Source organism: Dromaius novaehollandiae, chromosome 1 (genome assembly GCF_036370855.1).
Source record: "Dromaius novaehollandiae isolate bDroNov1 chromosome 1, bDroNov1.hap1, whole genome shotgun sequence".
Lineage (NCBI taxonomy): Eukaryota > Metazoa > Chordata > Aves > Casuariiformes > Dromaiidae > Dromaius > Dromaius novaehollandiae.
In genome coordinates, this window is record NC_088098.1 from 161,359,554 (window position 1) to 161,380,450 (window position 20,897).

Here is a 20,897-nt window from a genome sequence, read left to right on the forward strand (position 1 = left end):
CTGCTACTGTGATGGGGACAAAGATTTTTAATTGAAATATGAGGTGATATATACCCTCATCATTTGCCTTTATCCCATTTAGTCTACCAATCCCTAGAATAAGAATATTGCAAGACAGCAAGTTCAGCAACCCACTCGGCATCTCCCATATATCTCTTGTCTCCAGTGGCTGTCCCATAATGTGCTTTAAGGTAGGTAAAGAGAGCTTCATCAAGGTCTCCGTGGAACAGCTTTGTGGGCTTGTTGTATAAGGGACAAGTGTTTTTGTGCAGGGCTGACAGCTCACAGTCCTATAGCATCTAGCTGGGATGCAAAGAGCTCAGAACCGCACAGGATAAGGCCTTCGTGGTGACCTCGAACCCCTGCTGGATAATTGTGAATTAGTCACAGGGCATATACAAATAAATGCATGTGCTAACATGTGAATTGTGGAGCCTCTTCCTACCTGGCATATTTCTTTTGTATTTGAGGCAGAACATGGTCACACCCAGATTTCATTTCTCATGTGTATTTTGCTCCATTTTTTCCTTACTACAGTATTTGTGCCATTTATCTTGTCCTATATTCACTTTCCTTTTTTTCCTACTTTTGGGAAAAGCATCTAATATCCCTGTAGCATTAGTTTTTCTTTGTTAATGTCAAAAAATGTTAATCCGTGAAGACTTGCTTCCTAGATAATGTTAATTCAGCTGCCAGTTTTATAATAGGATTATGCTTTCCAGGATTTAAAAATCCCACTTGTTAGCTACAAAACAGACTTCTACTAACAGCTATAAAATCTAATTTAATCCCTACTGGCATTAGCTAAATAGCTGAGGTATAATTTCTGTCTAGCTACACTTAACACCCCACTATTGCCATAAATATATAAAATTCCCTTTGAAGTTATAAAAGAAACTGTTCAGTAGGATAAATAGGGTCTCCTGAGTCCAATCATATGCTATCTCCAAGGCATAACAAATGTTGTTTACATATTGTAAGGATTTTGTGGACAGTTTATTTAAATAGATTCACCCATGTTTACATGTATTAATTTGTCCTTTTTCTTATGAAGAAGCACACTAAATTATGATCTATATTTATTCTATTTAAAAATAATTGGTTAACAAGCGGAAGATTGGATCTCTCTAGAATCAAAATTTAAAATGTAACCAAATAACCTGGTTAAGCTGGAAGAAAATACCAATTTGTTCGACATAACCCGTTATAATGCACAATTCTATTCTGAAACCTTGGAATATGAAGTTATCTCAAGTTTGGCATAGGAACAGCTATTCTGAGGCCATGTAGGAAGACAGCCTAACAAATAAGCAGGAGGGAATGAGCAAGCAACGTTTTATAATGATCTTGAAATGAGTTGCCATAATCTTTACAACCATTTACTCCCAAATGAGGAACAACACAAGGATTTATGGTCTTCTGGAGCTCAGTGATCAGAAATGAAGAAAAATATTTACAATTCTTTTTCCCAAACCTTGAAGAGATAATAACTAGCAAGTACATTGTTCTGGAGAGGGTAACCTTGTTGCAGAGAAAAAAAGCAAAAAAAGCTATTACAATGATACATAGTAGATAATACTATGTTATGAAGCCATTCTGAAGTTGAAGCAAAAATCTCAGGGCAACCAAGCTCCTTTAAAGATAGAAATCACAGTCAAATGCAGAAAACAGTAGGATTTTATCTATCCTTTCAGAAATGATGCGAAGCACTAATCAGACTCCACAGTCAGCTTATCACTTTGCTATCGATAAACAAGAAGCCAGATCATAATCTCCCTTGTGGTATTGGTAGCTAAAGGAAAAGATGAGCAACTCTGGCAGATCAGCTTACAATAACATCAAAATCTGTAGTCTGTTGGATTTGCAGATGTGTGCATTTGCCTTTGGAGACAGAAATACAATATCCTTGGGCCAATGCACTTAGATGTGCTAACAACCGCACATGTTCCATACATACATAAAAAGTGCTGCCAAAACAACAACTTTCAAATGCTGCGGCTAAATGTTTTGACTTACTTGAAATGAAGAGGAAAATGGCATGTTTTCTGCTTCTTTGTAAAAGAATTCTTTAGTTGGAAGCCCAAACTGTGGGCATGGCTATGTATTAACTATCGGCACAGGTCAGGACACATCAAGAGCTTTCACGCTGCAGTGTACTAGCTGGCTGGCAGAGCTATGCAGGTTTAGATGTGGGTAAACAAGTTCCTCTGTCCCCATTTATTATGGCTTTTAGTGCCATGGCAGAGACCAAAAAACCACAAGAATTGTGTATCATTTGGTCTATTCTGGGATGTCAACACCAAATGAATTCATAGTTCTGGATGCTCTCCAGTTTTAGTAAACTAGAGATATGGTTGCAGTCGTAATCCATGTGTTGTCTTCTGTTGAGCAGAGATAAATTACTCCGCTCTAAGTTGAAGGAATGTCATGGCATGTGCTTAGTTGGTGGTGGAAATAAAAGGCTGGTTTTAGATGGTTCTATGCTGTATTTTGGAAATTGTTTGTCATGCAACTAGCACAACACATGCATACTGGTGCAGCAACACTAGGCATAGCAGGCTTTATTTTCACAGAACATTTGAAGAATCAATAACTCAAAAAAAGGGGCTAACATTTAAAATTTACTCAGAAGGAGAAACATGACATAGCTAACCAACAACACATTTGTTCCAGGGAAACCTGGGAAGTTTAACAGGTGGAAAGACCTTCAGTTTGATGTATAGCTGTGCAGATGAAGCAGCAGCTCATACTGCTGAAGAGTCTAATCCTGAATTATTCATTTAATTACAAATGTTCCATTCAATGAGAAACATTATCTGAAGAAGGACTGCAGAATCAACTTTTGAAGATGTACTAATGTAAATATTGTGGATTCCTGTTAATAGGACATACAGTGGAAGGAAATGAGACTTCTACATAGATACCAGTGTTTATTTTCCACCACTGAGTGCTAGGATCTTTGTCTCTGGACAGTACAGTCTCCATAGGAACAACAGAGGAAACCAAGGGTACAGTAGATAGCTTGCTTCTGGAAAGATATTTACTATCTGTAAGCTCTAGTCCTGCAATTAGCTGCCAAGGTGTGCTGAAGTGCCCGAGTGCAGTGGACATACAAAGACTTAAAAAGTACTGTGAATTCCAACCATTCCATACAAACATTAACTGTAATACTTTAAAATACTTTCCCAAGTCTGTTAATATATTACTGCCTGAAATTTCCATTAATACTGAGCCAAGACATCTTCCGTAAGTTTCTAGACATCATTCTGTTAGTAGTAATAGTGGCATCAGAACATGCTCGAGTCAAACTTAATTGGCTACATCTGAATCAGTGGAAAAGAAATAACTGGCAATTCAAAGGCTCTGCTCAAAGAGACACAGGCATCATTGAGCTCATTAAGAAGAAGATTGCTGAATATTGTGATTGTACTTATGATACCTCAAATCTTTATATAAAGAAGATGATTGGCTTGTAGAGTAAAACAATAGGAACAAAAACTTTTACTGTCACGGTTACCACCCAGGAGTGGCAGTTCTTCCAGGAGCATGGTGGGATTAATAAGGAAATGAAAACACTTTACAACTTTCATAAAAATGTATATTCATCAGAACTCTTCAAGGATCAAAAAGGCCTTGCAGAGTTTCACTGTATACTTCAGCTTCCCTACAATAAACCAGAGAGACTTCTGGACTCCCCAATTCCTACAGAAGAAATTTCCCATGCTACTGAGACTTTTAATAACGGCAAGCCACCGGGGAAAGCAGCATTCCCATTTTAATTTTGTGCATCTTTTGAAGAGAAGTCACCCTACTATGCGCCTGTGTACATTTAATCATTCTCTACACACTTTATCAGCAAGCCTTCTCCCTGTAGGAGGAATACAATTAGGTACAGTACTAATTTATTATAAATAAAGCAAAGACCTGGTAAAATAACCTAGTTATCAATGTTTCATGCAACTGTGCCTATGAAGTACTAGCTAACATTCTCACTGTGAGTCTAGAGAAATACCTGCGGCATTGATAAATCCTAACCAAGTTGGCTTTATTAAAAAAAAGATTATCATCACATAATACAGGAAAACTGTTGATTTTAATTGAAGTAGCCAGAGATTTATGGAAACCAACTGCAGCTTTTTTCTACTGATACTGTAAAAGCCTTCAATAAGATCAATAAGGAAATGTATTTCAATAAGGAAAGTCTGGGATTTTTTTGTATACCATGCTGACCCATTTTATGTATTTATCTCCACCCCCAAATTTAGTTAAAGTGTTATTCTATATGCAACAGCCTCTTCTCATCAGTGAGAAGGAATAAGAAGGTCAGAAGGCCTCAGATTAGGGGGAAAATGGTAGGGAAGGATGCTCGCTCTCCAGCATGCTGTTTCTTCTGACCCCAGGATCAGATCACTAGAGAGATGGAGAAGGCATTCTCATGGGGAGAAATCTCCATAAAATCAGCATGTATGTGGATGATCTGCTCTTAACTGTAATGAACCCAGAGTCATCTCTTACATATGCCTTATTCATAATGGAACAGTTTGAAAAATGGTCAGGCTTTAATCCTATTTTTTTAAAACAGAAGATTCAAAATAATTAATTGAATTTTTTTTCTTTCCATGGCACAGCACAGTGATGATCTTTTAAGTGGCTGCTACAAGATATTAAGTAGGAACAAATTTATGCTATGACCCTAAGAGGCCATGCTGCGCATAAGCAAAATGTCCACCTTCTTAGCCAAACTGAACTTTCTCTTATTTCTGAGGGGAGCAATGAGAACAGAAGAGGTTCAGGCATGCTATCTCCCCTCTAATGGATGGGATGGAAGGCAAGGGCAGAGCCAAGGATGTCTCTTCCCCAGCCTCTGCTGCTCAAGCACTGAAGAAGAGAGTAACTGCATTCTAGAAAAGACAAAGTGATATAATCACAACCCACAGAAAAAAGGTTAGGAGCTCAAATCCTAACCAGTCCTACATCTTTTTACAGTACAGCCTTGAATATTAATACATTTTACTGGAGAAATGAGATCTCTTTACTCTAAGAGGGACAGCAATAAAACTTCCTATTTTCAGATGAAGTGTTTCATGTCAGAAGACCCCATAGAACTTTCCCAACCATATATATACTCAAAGGGATTGCTTTTACACCTCTGATATAAAAACCACAAGCAATATAACTTTTTACACACCAAATTTTTATGAGAGAGCATGGGAAATAAATGCTTGTATATGGCTGAGTGCGACTGAACTCCCTAGTATGAAATTTAGTGGGGCAATTAGGCCTAGCCCTGCTACTACTTCAGGAAGCATCCTGGCAAATTTGCATACAATCAACATTAAGTGGAAAGTTATTTATTAAATGTACTGAGCCCCATATGAGAAAACCATTCATGAGGTACATGTACACAGCCAGTGTCCTCATGCAGAGCAGCTTGTCAAGGCGACTGCATGTTGCAAGGCTGTGACCCAGAGGCTGGGGGAAGGAAGTGCTTCAGGGAGCAGAAGACACCTGCTCGGACCCAGTCAGACCTGGAAGGGGACTCCTGCTTTGCGGTAAAGCAAAACTGAACATGGGAAGTTACAAAGAAAATGTTTTAATCAGAAGAGGATATTTTCTTGCCATGATCACCGAACATCTCAGGAGGCTGCCATATCAGCTTAGACAATGGCTCACAAATAGCTTAACTTTCTGAGCAGATAATTAAGCTGAAATTATCCTCCCCTATTGCACCAGCTACCAGCAGCCTAGCAGGGGTGTCAGGTGCTGCAGATGAAGATGTTGCTTCATGAAACCTGAATTCTGCAGCCAGGAACCAGAAGGAACGCCATGGCTCTCAGGGTGCCTGGGCCTTTACATTAGTTTCCCCTTTCTGCAAAGCTCACCCTGATGAGGCAGAACGTGCTTTCAGCTCAGTGCACATTTCACACACAAGTCTGCTATTCCAGGCAATTCTCAGGGTTCTAGGATGTATCGGAAATATATTTGCAGAGAACTTGAGATCAAGATGCATGTTTAGACTGGTTTTGCTACTTCCAGCAGAAGGACAGAAAGAGAGAGAAATTCCATCCTCTGCGATAAGGTGTAGTTCTTTGCCAGAGGCTGGTCCAGGATTTCATCAAGAAAACAGGTATTTTGATACAAACGTCCCAGAAATTTTCATTACAAATTTTTCCATCAGAAAGGCCATTCGATAGAAATCAGAAGCATTTGTAAAAGTATTGTCTTGTTAAAGAAAAAGAAAGGTTTGGTTCAACATTTTCAGACTGGAACACTTTAATTCTCATTTGGTAATGACTTTTCTTTTTGAAACATATTTGCTTTACATTAGTTTACATATTTTACAGAAGTTGAAGACGGAATGAAGATGTTTGGATTTCTCATAAAATAATTTTTATTTTATGATTTTATGATTATTTTATCATTTTAATCCAAAATAATGCTCTGAAGAATAGCAGGACTAAAAACAGGATCCTGCTGAAAAAAAAATGCTCTTCTAGAAAACACTTTAATAAGGGTAGTAACTAGAACCCTATGGGAACTAACAATGAAATCTTGTCCCATTCTGCCTTTGGAAAATGAAAGCACTGGCATAGAAATCCTCCTTTCCCCAACAGGAGGAGGAAACTTTTTCACTTGGTTATAGGTTGCTAGCATGGAGCAGCTGTGAGTACTACAGCCCAGAGACAGCTTTACCAGGGAGTGCTGGCTTGGCTGGCAGCTCTGTAGACACTCTCTGACAGCTCGGCTGCTATACAGAGACCTCTCAATGACATCACTTGCAAGATCCAACTTTCTGCCTTACATAGGTTAAGCACCTGATGCAGCCAAAAATGTTTCTGCTTTTAACAATTAAAATGAAAGAAAGTTCTGGCCTTCTCCATATCTTGTAAAGAACCCAGATGAATACAGGACGTTTTCCTGCTCTTTCATAGAAAGTCTTTACAGTGTGATGAACTCACAACATATCAACACTACAACCTGTGTTATTTCTAATTTTATTCTTTTAGAATTAGATAAAGCTACTTGAACTGTTCACTTAACAATATTGCCGGATAATTCGGGGCCATCTCCAATTTCTAAACCAAATCCATTTCAAAATGGACAGCAACTTTAGAAAACCTTTATGACTGCATTGGTGGAGAAAAGCACCTATCTTCAGTTGTGAATAGCAGCTCAGACAAAGTAATTTCCCTTTAGCAGTTCTCAGTTTCCCTCACCCACAACCTAAAGTGAACTTACTCTCATGGAAATTCCCAGTGCCTTACAAAACTGGACACCTGGGGAGGTGGCTGACAGACCTCACCATGAAACCAGATGCATCAGAACTTCTGAAAACAGCAGATGGAGCCCCAACCAGGATTTGAGATCTGCATGACCAGTAGGCTAAGTTTAGCAAGACAAAGCTAACTTTGTAAAAGAAGGCTGAAGTTTTCAGCAGCACTGGGATATCTTCCTCTGATCTTCCCTGTTCTGGATTTTTGAAGACCTAATTACAGCCCTGTTAGGTCCCTAAGGGGTCTGAAAAGTCCCACATGTTCTCACAGCTAGATCAGCTCTTACCCTCCTCACAGGCTACACAGCTTAGTATTCTGCATACTATAAACTTTCCTTTTTCAGCCATTTCTTCCTTCCCTCCCCCCCTTAAAAGCAGAACAATTTCCTCTTTATGAACTTCTTGCTGCAAGTTTTATTGTTTTTTCCTCATTTAATCAAAGTAACAACTAGAAAAAGATGGAAAAGGTGGCAGGTCAACTGGCAGCATCTGAAATCACTATCAATGTGGTAGCTCATGAGGATAAGAAATGAAGACATCATACTGGTAAACAGACTAGACTAAGTAAAAATGGGTTCTCCTTTTCTGGTGTTCTCTGAGAGCTGTTACAGAACATACTTGGGGGATGAAACTTCTTCCAAATTTTCTTTGAAAAAATTATATATAGAATAGTTAAAGATTTTTAATTTATGACTACAGCTTCAAATGCAGCTACTGCAACCAGATGTAATTTTGCAAATTTTATCAATTTCAAACATAGGAAGCTCATAATTCTCCTTTCTCTCTAAAAGAGCACACAAACAGAACTGTTGCAGATTCTTGATCTCTTCAAATCTAATTTAGTCCTAATACATACAAAACTGTATCTAGTAAAATAAACTTGATTAGATATAGCTCATACTTGTTGCTTGGACTTCATGCAAATGAAGGCCTTCTACATACAGGCAAGGTTGGCCCAAGGCACTGCATCTACCAGGTTCTGATTTTCCAAAAAACCCAACATGTCTGCAGCAGCTTCAGGAAAATTCATAAGTAGCACTTTCATTAATGTAAAATATGTCAATGAAAAGTCAAATGCACGAGTATTATTTGCTTTAAGAATAATGAATTAAAGAACAACCTGAATGCTGCTATGTTTCTGCGTTTTCTCAGCTTCAGATGATCCATTTCTAAAGAGCCGCCGAATACTGTATTTTAGCGCATACTCCTGTCTAATCTCTCACACCACGTCTCTAAACAACTCAGAAACTTTAATAAATAAAGCTTTAGGAGTAATGAAAATTTCAGCTTCACATTCAGAGAATCTAAGTCTCAAAGTCTTATTGAGTATCTGTGGCAGATCTAAAAATGAAATTTGATCTTCCAGTCACTTTAAATTAAACTTTGCTACAAGATCATGGAATCACACAGACTACTTCAGGTTCAAAGGGACCTCTGGACACCACCTCGCCCAACCACCTTCTTAAAGCAGAACTAAGTTCAGTTCTCCATCAGGTTGCTCAGGGCTTGAAAATCTCCATGGAGGGAGGATGCATTACTGGAGTCCAGATCTTTTTCAGCAGAGCTGCCCTCCTAGGCAGTCATCCCCCCCAGCCCGTACTGCTGCATGGTGTTTTTGCATCCCAGCAGCAGGACTTTGTCTTTGTTGAACATCATGAAGTTTCCATCAGCCCACTCCTCCAGTCTGTCCAAGCCCTTCAGAAGAACAGCCACCCCCCTCCAGCATATTGACTGCACCTTAGTTTGGTGTCATCCTTCAACCTACTGAGAGTGCCCTTCATCCCATCAAACAGGTTGCTGATGAACATGTTAAACAGTATTGGTCCCAGGACAGGCACCTGCAAAATACCACACCGTCAAGCCAAACTTCCACCCTCCACATAGTTTGCCTATCCAGTGCATTCCTCCTCAAGCTGGCTACCAGGATATTATGGGAGACCATGCTGAAAGCCTCACTAAATTCAAGGTGGACAATATCTATTCATCTCTCATACTCAGAGACAGTCATTTAATCAGAGAATGCAATCAGGTTGGTCAGGCATTATTTGCTCCTGATAAATCCATGCTGGCTATGTCCTTATATGCCTTGAAATACTTTCCATGACAGCTAGCACTCATTTTTGCATAGACTAGGGTGAGGTTGACGGGCCTACAGTTCCCAGCCTGATCCTCCTTCTTGCCCTTTCTGAAGATGGGTGTAACATTTGCCTTTCTCCAGTAATTAGAAACATCCCCCAGCCACCAAGACCTTTCAGTGATGAGCAGCAGCCTCATGATGACACTAGCCAGCTCCTAACCTCATCATCTCCTACTGCAAGAACTACCTTCCTCCCCCAAGTTTTGCTTCTAGGCACAGGAAGGCAACGTAGGAAGCCTGAGAGCAGACCTTGACAGTAAAGCCTCAGGCAGAGCAAGTACTGAGCACTTCAGCCTTATCCACAGCCTGCAGCATAAGGTCACCTATCTCATGGAGCAAAGGAGACACCTTTTCCTCAGTCTTTCTTTTGCTGCTGCTGTGCCTGTAGTAGCCTTTCTTATTGTCCTTCTCAGCCCTCACCAGTTTTGATTCCAGCCAAGCTTTGACCTTCCTAATTCTGTGCCTACATGCCCTGACGACACTTCTGTATTCCCCCTTGGTCCCCACTGTCCCCACTTCTTCCTCCTCTCTGCATCCTTTTTGCATTTAAGCTCAGTCAGGGGCTCATCTGTCATCTCAAGTTTCTGTTACAGAAATTTCTCCTAATTTCTTTGAAATCCTACACCCAGTGGCATAACTCCTCTTCACTTCAGTGGAGCTATAATGTTACCACTGTTTAGAAATTACTGCTATCAATTTTGTCACCTTGATCATAAAATTTTCCTTTCCTGTCATCCTATATTATGGATAGATACTTCTGCTATAAATGATTTGTTTTATGTAATTAAGATGCACCTAAAAATACTACAATTTAACACACAATTGTGTCTTGTGTCATCTTACAGCAAGAGCCTCCCAAATATGAACTAAACAATACTAATTCACTGAGACAGCACTTATAATTTTAGTCTTTCACATGCAGCTGGAATTTTTTTTCCCCAAATGTTCCACCAGGAACATTTAGCGATGTCATTTTCACTCTCTAGAGCTAAATTCTTAACATGAAAAAACTCTATAAGCTTTTTATTTCCAACATACCTGTAATCAGTTGAAGGTTAAAGACAGCACTATTAAATATAGTCCCTCTGGAAAGCATTAACTCCCAAGATGCAGAAAAGAATAAAATTCCATCCAAATTTTTGAGACCACATGAGAAAATTTTCAAGACTATTTTACAATTTCCAGGATAACACATTTGTACTCAAACTCTAAACAGCTTTTGCTGTAGCTTGAAGTATGGTAAAGTGGACAAGAAAGCTTAAAAATATGAAGATGATGTTGTGGCAAATTTAAGTTCCAGTTTAGAAATACTTTTCACGAGGAAACATTCAGACCAGTTTCTGATATACATTGTTTAAGATGTGAAACATTTTAAAAGGGAATGGTTATTTTGAGATATTTACAAAATTTGAACACATGCATGTTAGGTGATTCTCCCTTCTTTAAAAATTAAACATCAACAAAAACAGCACCGATACTTAACACATCTACATTTATTTCCCACTCTGCTGTCTATGCCTTCTTTCTTGCAGCTCCTTCAAGCTCCAAACCCCTGGTGCACTAAGGGTCTAACTTCTTCCTTCATAAGCATCCCTAACACCATTTCTTCCATAAAGCTCAATAAGAAAGTCTTACCAAATATCCAAAGGTGCAAACCCAAACCCACACTCAGTTGCTCATGACCTGCTGATGCTTTTGTTTCAACAACAAAATTCCCATCTGGTGATTCTAAACTAACTTTTCTTTTTCAGCTTCTCCTCTCACAGTCTATTTCCTCCTCTTCCATAAGAAATAGGTAGCGATAATAACAAAGACAATAAATCCCACTCTTCCTCAATAAGTGCTTATGCCCAGCTCTGTATTGCTTCAGTAAATCACTCCCATATACTCACACAGGATTTCTTTCAGTTCTAGGCAATCAGGTTTTCCAACACCTTCATAAAGCTAATCAATGTTACATTACTTTGCATATCTTAAGATTTATCTTTGTCTCTCTGGATGCCATCTCCCCAAGGCAAGGGAAATGTCTTTCCACCTGTTCTGTTCAGTGCTGATTGTATCCAACAAATTTTTTTTTAATTACCTTTCTGTTCAGAGCCACACCATCTTCACAGTCCAGCACTGCACAATCTACATTTAGTGAAGGGATTTTTTGTATCTTCTTTTCGTCATCTGCAGGTACATACAGCACAGCTCGCCTGGGAATGTACTTGTGAGATGATGCAAAGTGATAACTAAGGTTAGGAACACCAGCTGGCAGAGGAGAATTCACCCTGTAAAGGATATTGTTGAAATTAGACTCTTGTCTATAGTGCTGGAAAGAATACTTGACTATATTTTAAAAGGGAAACATTCCTACTTAGATAGTTGCTGGGATTTTTTTTTCCTTCAGGAAGAACCTAGGTAGGGAGATACCAATATGACAGTCAATTACAATATAAAACCCACCATGTTCAATGGAAGTTGCAAACATGCAGAACTGAAGAAATACCAAGGCTGATGTTAACCACACAGCCTCGATTCCACTGCCTGTTCCTGAGCACCGCGACAACTATTAAACACAAAAGATTTCTTGCCTCACAGAACAACTGCTTGGGATGGTGGTTGTGCTGGGAACAGGGCAGGGCTGCTTTCTGAAAGTGGCTGCGATCTGCCACATCTGCTCCAGGAGCTGGGCAGCATGCTGTGAACGGAGCTGGGGTGTTGGTTAAAACAAACACACTTTGCAAGGCTGATTTTGCAACCCTAGCATTTTTTTCAACAGAAGTACTCGCATGCAAATTTTAAATAAGCAAAAGGGATGGATGGGGAAACAAGAGAAAGACAACAACTAAAACCCCCAAATGCGGAAGCTCATTAATCCCAACATGTCTTCTCAGGAGCCTTCAGACCTTCAGACCCACAGCACAGATTTTAATTGACAGAGCTCGTAAATCCACCAGTATTATTGACAGGTTGTTGGCCATGGTGGCTTTTAACATTAATAAATGCCTTGTGCACCAATTCAGCATAGGCCTGAGTTTGTGGCACCACATGGCTCACGTGGGTGGTTGTATCTGAGCGGTTTGAGGCAGCCTCCACCCCATGTTCGTGCTTCTCCGTCAGGGACCAGCCGGCCCCAGCAAGCTGCGAGCTGGGGCCAGCACACTCGGAGGCGGTGAAGCTACCTGGGAAGGCTGCCTCGGGTGCAGTCAGGAGTTAATCTTGCTCCACAATTACAAGCCCAGAGAAATAAATTGCAGAGGGTGCCACCATGGTTCACGGCCTTTCTAAAAACCCTTGGCTGCTCCTGTCCCTGCCCATTTCACACTGTATCCCCCAGGCCTATTCTGCTACATCAAAAATGAGGACAAAATAATACAATTTGCCTTCGTACTCAGGGCACAAGTCACTTAGGCCACAGATAATCCTACCATATAACACCATTATGCATTATCATGCATATTATTCAGCACTTTGAATAATGCAAAGCTTTTCTAGTACCGCATTGAATGTGTCATTATCACATCATGTCAGGGACCCATGCATTTTCCTGTGCCCCTCTTAATAATCTTTTCCTAGTTGCTACATTTTGGATGACACATGGTTACGTGTGCCAACGGCTTTTCTTCCAAGTGAACATGACTAACCCTCTCAAACGCTTGAAAATGAGTTCATTCAATCTAAATCAGAGACAACGTGATGTGTCGCTGACAGGCCACTACGATCCTTGCCTTCCTGAACCAACCTTTTCCGAGAATTCTTTCCCCCCCTATAGTGTTAGTGCCCGGAAAGCAAAATAGAGGTTTCGTTTTAAAAACAGGAAGAAAGCTTTTATCACATTCTATCCCAGTAAACTAAGCTGAAAATGGCACCTATTCCACCATCTCCTCTGCCAGGTCTGCGTGTCCTGGGTGGGGCCATGTGGGGAGCCCACAAAAGGCTGCTGCCGTGTTCTTGCTTGTAATATGACTAGGAACGCTTAATGCAGCCTGATCAACAGGGCAGTTTTGCTGTTGAATAAAAATGATGCATTGCTTATTACAAGCGCCAGTGCTACCCTTTTATCAGTCAAGCTCTTTCATCTCTCACTGTGAGAGCTCTGAGCTATGCGTGGTGGAGATCCTGACCCTCGGTCCCTGGGAAACACACAACTGAGATCCACAAGTGAGAGTCTCTGCCAAGTCAACTGCTCATCCCTCTCCCACGAACTGGCTCACGCTCCCGGCCTTGCGTTGAAGTGGGGACGGTAACACAACTCATGGTGACTCGAGTGGCAGCTAGTTAAATCCACTTAATCCCATTTTCTTGCAGTACACTTTGGGAGAGCAAGGAGGAGGTGGGAGAGAGGTTTAGCTCAAATGGAAATAGGAGGGTGTTTCTTCCATGTGACACAGAGGTCAGTAAAGAAGTCTGCAGTCCTCCACTAAACACATATGAGGGGACTAAAGTGATTAGTTTCTATTCTCTTTCTCTGATAGCTTCAACCCTGTCGTTCCCAAAGGCACAAAGCAGTCAAAGATCTCAGTCCATTAATAGTTAACTCCAGCGCTACAGACAAGTAGCCCCTGAAGCACCCTTAATGACTGCCTCTTACCAACTGTCTCAGTCACCGAAACTTGATAGATGTTACTAAAACCATAATCTCAGAGCACACAGAGACAAGATGTATCTCCTGTCAGACACGTTGCCCAAGATTTCTTCCGGCCTGTAATCAAACCAAAGGCTGTTTGACCAGCCGATTTCCCTTTCACCGCTGCAAGCCCTGCTCCGGTTATTCGGTATCAAATCACCGAATACTGAGCACAACGACATACAGCATTTTGTAGGTAAGACTGTCATTACCTTCAGGACAGATTTGGAAATCACAAGCCAGCTGTCACCATTGAGGCACATGAACTTTCATTTTGATGGGGCAGCAGTATGACTTCCCCAGCAGACTAGCTGACTCTAAAGAAGCGGTAGATTTAATCCATTAAAATACCATCACCTGATAGGCTTAATGGCATAAATACTATCAGCCAGTGACCACTGGTATCTCCTCCTCAGCTAATCAACTCTGTAGCCCCCTGGGCCCAAAATATGGGTTTCTCAGGACACAGATTCTAAAAACATACTATCAGTTTGCCAAATTATTAGTCTCATGGAACAGTACAGCAAATCTAAAAAGTAATCATTTTTCCAAGAGGGATGGCAAAAAATAATATACAGGAAGAACGTGCGTCAGCTGACCGGCATTCTTCCCCCTTTAAAACAATGAGCTCTGGAAATGGAAGTGTAAAATACATTCTCCACCAGTATGTTTGCGTATGACTCCAATAGATGTTTTCATAGACTGTTATTTTGACACACATTCTTAAAAAATCCTCTTCCATTCTGTGTTCTCCAAGAAAAAAAAAGAAATGTAGAGGAAAAAGTAGACCTATCAAGAAGCCCATTTACCTACCAACTTTTTTAAAGTCATGGTGGCAAGGCCCAGGGTGCTGTGCATATTGACAACTAACTACTCTGAGTAGCAAACACTGTCCTGATTATCTTGGCTTCTTCTGTTATCTTGATAGAATAAAAACATCTCTGGCAGTTACTGTTTTTAGAAGAAAAAAACCCCAGCACCACCATCTGAATTATATTGGCAACCCCACGCCATAAAAGCGAGGAAAATCTTACACATATTTCCTGAGTGCAACTATTTTAATGATTCAAACTAAGCTTGAATGTGGTTAAAACTAAATACATGGACATAAGCCAAGTGAATTTGCTAAGACAATGTTTCTTGCTTAAGTGCTGTAAGTTAAAATAAGGACTAGACTATTGGGTAAAGCTCATTAAATTGTTTTACAGCAGCGTATTTTCATTCATAGCATCTAGCAGCACGTTGAATGCTCTTGGGGTCTTGAAAATGAATCTGAATTTCTTCAGCAAACATAACACTCTACTTAAATCTTTCTCAAATATGTAAAAATAGCTGGCAAATTAAAGTTACTTTTGTTCCTCTGATAACAGTTTCACCCCAGAGCAAATAGTTCATCCTCACGAAGGAGAAAAGAAAGCCTTGTTGGCTACTAAGAGACATTACAATGTCTATCAAAATACAGTGTGACTGCAACCAGTGAAATTACCGCAAATTATACAACTCTCCCTGCTGTAGATTGCATTTTGAGATTCCAGTATTGCTCATACTCACACATACACTTAACTGTATGCACCTGTGCAGTCTTATTAGCACCAGCAATTCATCGTTCACAAAGTACTCCCACAAGTTACATTCAGGCCCAGCACTTTAACCTGCATCTCTATTTAATGTATGTTATTCTGAAAGAGATGCTACACCATGATGTGCCTGCTCCATGAAAAAATATCCATTGCTTCATAGGCCAAATCTCTAGTTCTACAATCTTTGGCACGGCGTTGGCAAAGAGTTAGGGATACCGTTTCCAAAGAGCGTAGCTGGACATCTGAACAAAACCATCCAAAATGCAGGTGAATTTCCACGGTGCATGTTGCTGGCCCGTGTGCACATAACTGCATCCTAACCACAGTCCTGGCTACTCGTGACGGGGAGGCGGATGGAAGTGACCCAAACCCTAAAACCCACATTGAACGCAAAGCAACTTAGGTCGCAAACCCTCCTGCAGTTACTTCTCCTGCTACGCCTGCATAAAACCACAGTAAATACAATAAATATTCTATTTCTGGTTTTACTACATCCAATTTACTAGGGAGTCGCTCGCAAAGAAACCCAAATAATCCACCAAAGACAAAGGAAAATGATATGAAATTACAAAGCACCACAATTTGCATAGTAATTCTTCTAATTAAGAAAAGAAGATACAAGTTGTTTGTTATAAACATCAGCAGGCCTTTTGCAAATACGAACAGCTTACAACCGAGCTAAGCTAAGTATTTGTCAAATCAAAGCGACTTTCCTGAAAGTTTTATTGGTACAGCTGCAGCGCATGCATTTTATCACACATGCTAATAATCCTAGTTATGGCACTAACATTTTAATCATTTGTTCTGTAGGCTTGTTTCTCAAACAATTAGCACTAATGAATGGCCAAAATACCTCGCATCATATATGTCTAATTGCAGTCAAGAGCAGTTATTGTCTGCATGTACATTTCAATTCACCTCTGGGGATAATGTTTGTTAATTGTATTTCTTTATATAGCAAGTGAAAAAAGGCTGTTCACTCAAAAAGGGACTAAGTGTTCTCTTCTTTCCCTTTGTTCCCACAAGAAGCTAAAGTCACTTCAAGAGGCACTTAATCCCATCATCCATGGTTACAATTGCCTTACAGCATCAATCAAAAAGAATCTGAAGTAAAATGATGCAGCTATATTGTGTAATTAAAAGCAATTCAGGTAGTTATTGCTTGGGGCATTTTCCAGGTCCAAATACTTAAAATGGCACTGCAGGGATTCTAAATACTGTAGTGTTTTAAATTTGGTCAACTACAATATCTCACAGAGAAAGGGGAGGAATATGCAAAAAAAAAAAAAAAATCTCCTAGTGTGTATTGTAAAGCAAAAGAAAAGAGGAGGAACAGCTAATGTTTGAAGTGACAAAATCTACAACTCTCCATATAAAAGGGAAATAAAAATATCAAGAAGAGAGAAAAGGAGAGGAAAAGAGAAAAGGACTCTAGTTTTAAAGAAAAACAAATCCCTGCAATTGTTAAAAAGTTAACATGCGAAAAAAATGCTAACGTTTTCTTTAATGGAAAACAACAGATCGCTTCACAAGCTTTACAGTCAGAATATAGGTCTCTGAAATCTTTGAGTTTTCCCAGGGGAAATAAATGCAAGGTAAATTTATAAGTTTTGTTCTGAAAAAAACTGATTTCCGTTAAAAGAGGAGACATATGATATTTACTTTTGCCTAACGCCAGAACTTTGCTAAGGTACTTTACCTAACAACTGCCACTAACAGTGATCCAATTATGCTAAAGTAAAAACTGTGGGCTATCAACATATCAAACACACTGCTTTACATTCTGATTTCTTCCTTTGTTCCAAACCCACTAAGGTCATTTCCTTGATGCTTTTAAAAAATAATTAAGAAGCCCTTCAAACCTACAAATACACTTTCTCTCTCTTTAAATATAAGGCAACAGCTACTTGCAGTGGAAGATAGAAGAGACGAGATTTTGCTGTTTAAATCTTCTGAAAGGCAGCTTTACTTAGGAGGCAAAGCATCTCGAAAGCGGCACTGTTTGATTTTGAACTCACCAATAAGGCTGATTTGATCTCACCCTGATGTAACTCTGAGATTGATTCCCCTGAAGTTGACAGAATTAAACAGGTATGAAATGCCAGTAAACAAGATCCGAATCAGATCCTGCCGCTCAAGTTTTAAGAAGGTTAAAGAATAAACCTTAACATTTTAACCTAAGCGGCAGGCGTACAGGCGGTCTGCACACCGCAATGGGGAGAGTGCAGCGGGCTGAAGAAGGGCTCGCAAAAACACAGTGAATTAAGAAATTTAACCTCCGTAACAACAAGCTTTGGATATCAAAAGGGACAGATTGGAGGGGGGTCACTCCCGAGAGCGGTAGCCTGCTGGAAAAACTGGAGCAGGGAGAAATGAAAAGGGGGCTTCCCAGTGACCTCTAGCAAGCAGTTGCTAGCACTGATAGGACACATTGCATTATATCCGAAAAACAGAGAGGCAAATGAAACAGGGAAGGAAAGTCATGCTGCTAAAAAAATAATTGCGACGCGGAGAAACATGAGTAGAGGAAAGCAGTTGAGTGTTTAAATGGAAAATGAGTGCTAAATCAAAAGTTGCTGGCAAGCCATTTTAGGAAAAATATGGATCTTCAGTTGCAATTTATAATTTTTCCCTATCTCCAGTAAATCATGTAACTGGAAACCAGAGCCTTTCAGAGAAAAAGACCGAATATAAACCAGTCACTTACTGACAAAGGCTTAAAATAATGGACCCCTATGCCATAAAATGATAAAAGGCTATCATAGGTTAAATAGTTAACCAAAATTCTCCTCCCATCAGTGCTAAACGTAAAAAAATGACCTTTTATTTACCCCATCATGTTCTTTCAACTACATTTGACCCTGTTGTTTTGGTTCCCTCAGAGCTCTGCCATAGTTGCAGTTGCTTTGACTGAGCATCAGTTTTTTCTTCTCAGCTCAAAATGGCCAAATGAGATGGGAGGGAAAAAGGGACCGCGAACTTCTCATTCCTCGTTTCTCACATTTTTGCAGCAGCAGAAATAGTTCGTTTTCTAAGGAAGATGAGGGTGTTGCTGTCTTTGATCAAATAAGGGAAAATGTTTGAAGGGATTTAAATAACAGGTCAGGGTGACAAGGGCTGCTTCCTGCTCATGGCAACAGGCTGTTTGCATCGACAGGTCCCCGTGGCTGTATTTGCTATCATCCAAGGTTAATTGGTGCCCTGTCTTGGGGAGCTGTAAGGCACGTGACGCAGAGTTGACGGTTCTCCCTCTTTCTCACAGTGCGACACGCTGAACAACTCATCACGCCACGAAAGCATCGCTGAGCTGAGCTGTGCCCCACACACTCCCCTGCCTTTAGCACTAGGGACGCTTGCAGCTCCTTGGGACACTGCCTGCTGCTTAACCGAACCCAAACCCCTGACAGGCAGTGGGAAAACTGCCCGTTTGTCCGTAACACGTTTGCTTGGCCATGTTAACTACAGGAAGGTGAAGGTTTCCCTGTCTTTCATAACATAGACACTTGTAAAGTTGTAATTTCTGTAAGCACATTGCAAGTTCTTTCATACATTTAGCTAATGCGGTTTCTACGTTCCATTTTTTTTAATCTGTGACTGTGTAAGGAAATTTTGTAAAATTTCATTCAGCCATCCATTTTCCTGACAGACGTTGTTGCATTACATAAACTTTACAGAATTGCAACCAGCAGCTGCAGAAGAAAATTACAACACATAATAAAAACACGCCGCGTTAAAGAGGAAGAGTCAGCACTACACCAAATGGTTTAGAAAGGAATACGAATAAAATGAGCCTTTTTAAAGTGTGCATTACTAACTAAAAAACACTACTTTGGATGTATTGCATTGCACTGATTTGCAGTTTATTTTCGTTTATCACTCTTCTGTATAAGCTGGTGTGCACCAAGTGTGCTCAGGGCTGTGTAACACAAAGAAAAAAACATGGCTTTGTAGGTCAAGAACCTTCTGATTTAGGAGGAGGACAGGCACGGATCACTAACAGGGACAGCCAATGTAAAATTTTGTCTTAGGAAGCGAATACATAAAAAAATCCAAATCTATAATGGTGGCACTTCTATAGGATTGGACCTCTGTTGGTGGCCTCTGCAGAAAAGTTGAATTTTGAAGGAGATGCTTTCTGCATGCGACCACCAAATAAACACTCTTGCCTTTCCTGGAAAAGATTCAAATTCTGCACTCTGCCTGGCTTTCTGACACGACCCTCATTGCAAAGTCTGTCATAGCATTTTTGCACACACAGTTTGAGCACATCTCACTCTCCACATCCGCACAAAAAAAGGATAAAAACATTTCGGATAGCACTTCTTTCTTATGTGAGCACGCTTTCCCTCTCTTTTCTTCACCGCTCTCCTCTCTTTCCTCCATGCTGGTGCCGACACCAGGTGACAGGGAGCAGCCCCACAGCTGAGCTCTCAGTCCCTGCCCTTGATCCAGCTGTGTACGCATTGGCTAAACGCTGCAAGGTCAAGATTGAGAGCAAGATTTGAAAATTCAGCGCTAATTACTGTGATTACAATCTGAGTCCCAAACAGCTAAAGCCTCCGGAGCCATTTAGGAGGGAACTGCTAATGAATTATATTTAAAATATGAAACGTACACTTGCTAAAATCAGAATCAGTAAGCTGCCATTCCTGCCTGTGAAATGATAGTGCAGTGGCACACTACAGTTACTTTCACCAAAGCATATGCAGGTTAGATATTCATAAATGCACAGCATGACATAAAGGGAATATGACGCACACCTTAAAATTGGTTCTGATTTACATCGAAGTTAAAATAAAATTACACTAAACGTGCTTGAGAATATTTAAATGAAACGAATCACGTAAAGAAAAATGAGTATCGATACGTTGGTGTTGTGGAAGACAGAAGAAATTTGTTACTTCCTTTGTATCTTTCAGAATTTCTAATTTGTTTATTACAAATTTTATCCTTTCTAATTCCTGTTCTGGGTGGGTGGGGGATATTTTAGAAAATGAGCTTTCCTTCATACTTCTGAGAATCTTTTATTAAATAGGGCACATTTTATGTTGATTTCCAATTTATGCCATTCTATACCTAGCCAAAGCATAAACAAGCTCTCTGATTCCTGTACAGTTATTTAGAAATGTATGTAAATTATGCTACTAAATAAAACAGACATTTTTACTACTTAAGAAAAACAAAACAATATTGCAGTCCTCTCTGTACTTTGAAATTGCTCCTGTAAACCCATTCAAGCATGTGCTTAGTCCAGAAAATCAGGAGGACTAGTCAAACACTTAAAATTAACCATGT

The 20,897-nt window shown here is 40.0% G+C and overlaps 1 protein-coding gene across 2 annotated transcripts in view; it reads right to left on the minus strand.

Annotated features, from left to right (window-relative positions):
- CLYBL (citramalyl-CoA lyase) overlaps window positions 1-20,897 on the minus strand; it is a 184,028-nt gene that overhangs the window by 74,600 nt on the left and 88,531 nt on the right. For both annotated transcript variants that reach the window (XM_064504431.1, XM_064504426.1), the window contains exon 2: window positions 11,494-11,683. In XM_064504431.1, coding sequence (XP_064360501.1) covers window positions 11,494-11,683 — 190 coding nt within the window. The remainder of the gene's footprint in view (window positions 1-11,493; window positions 11,684-20,897) is intronic.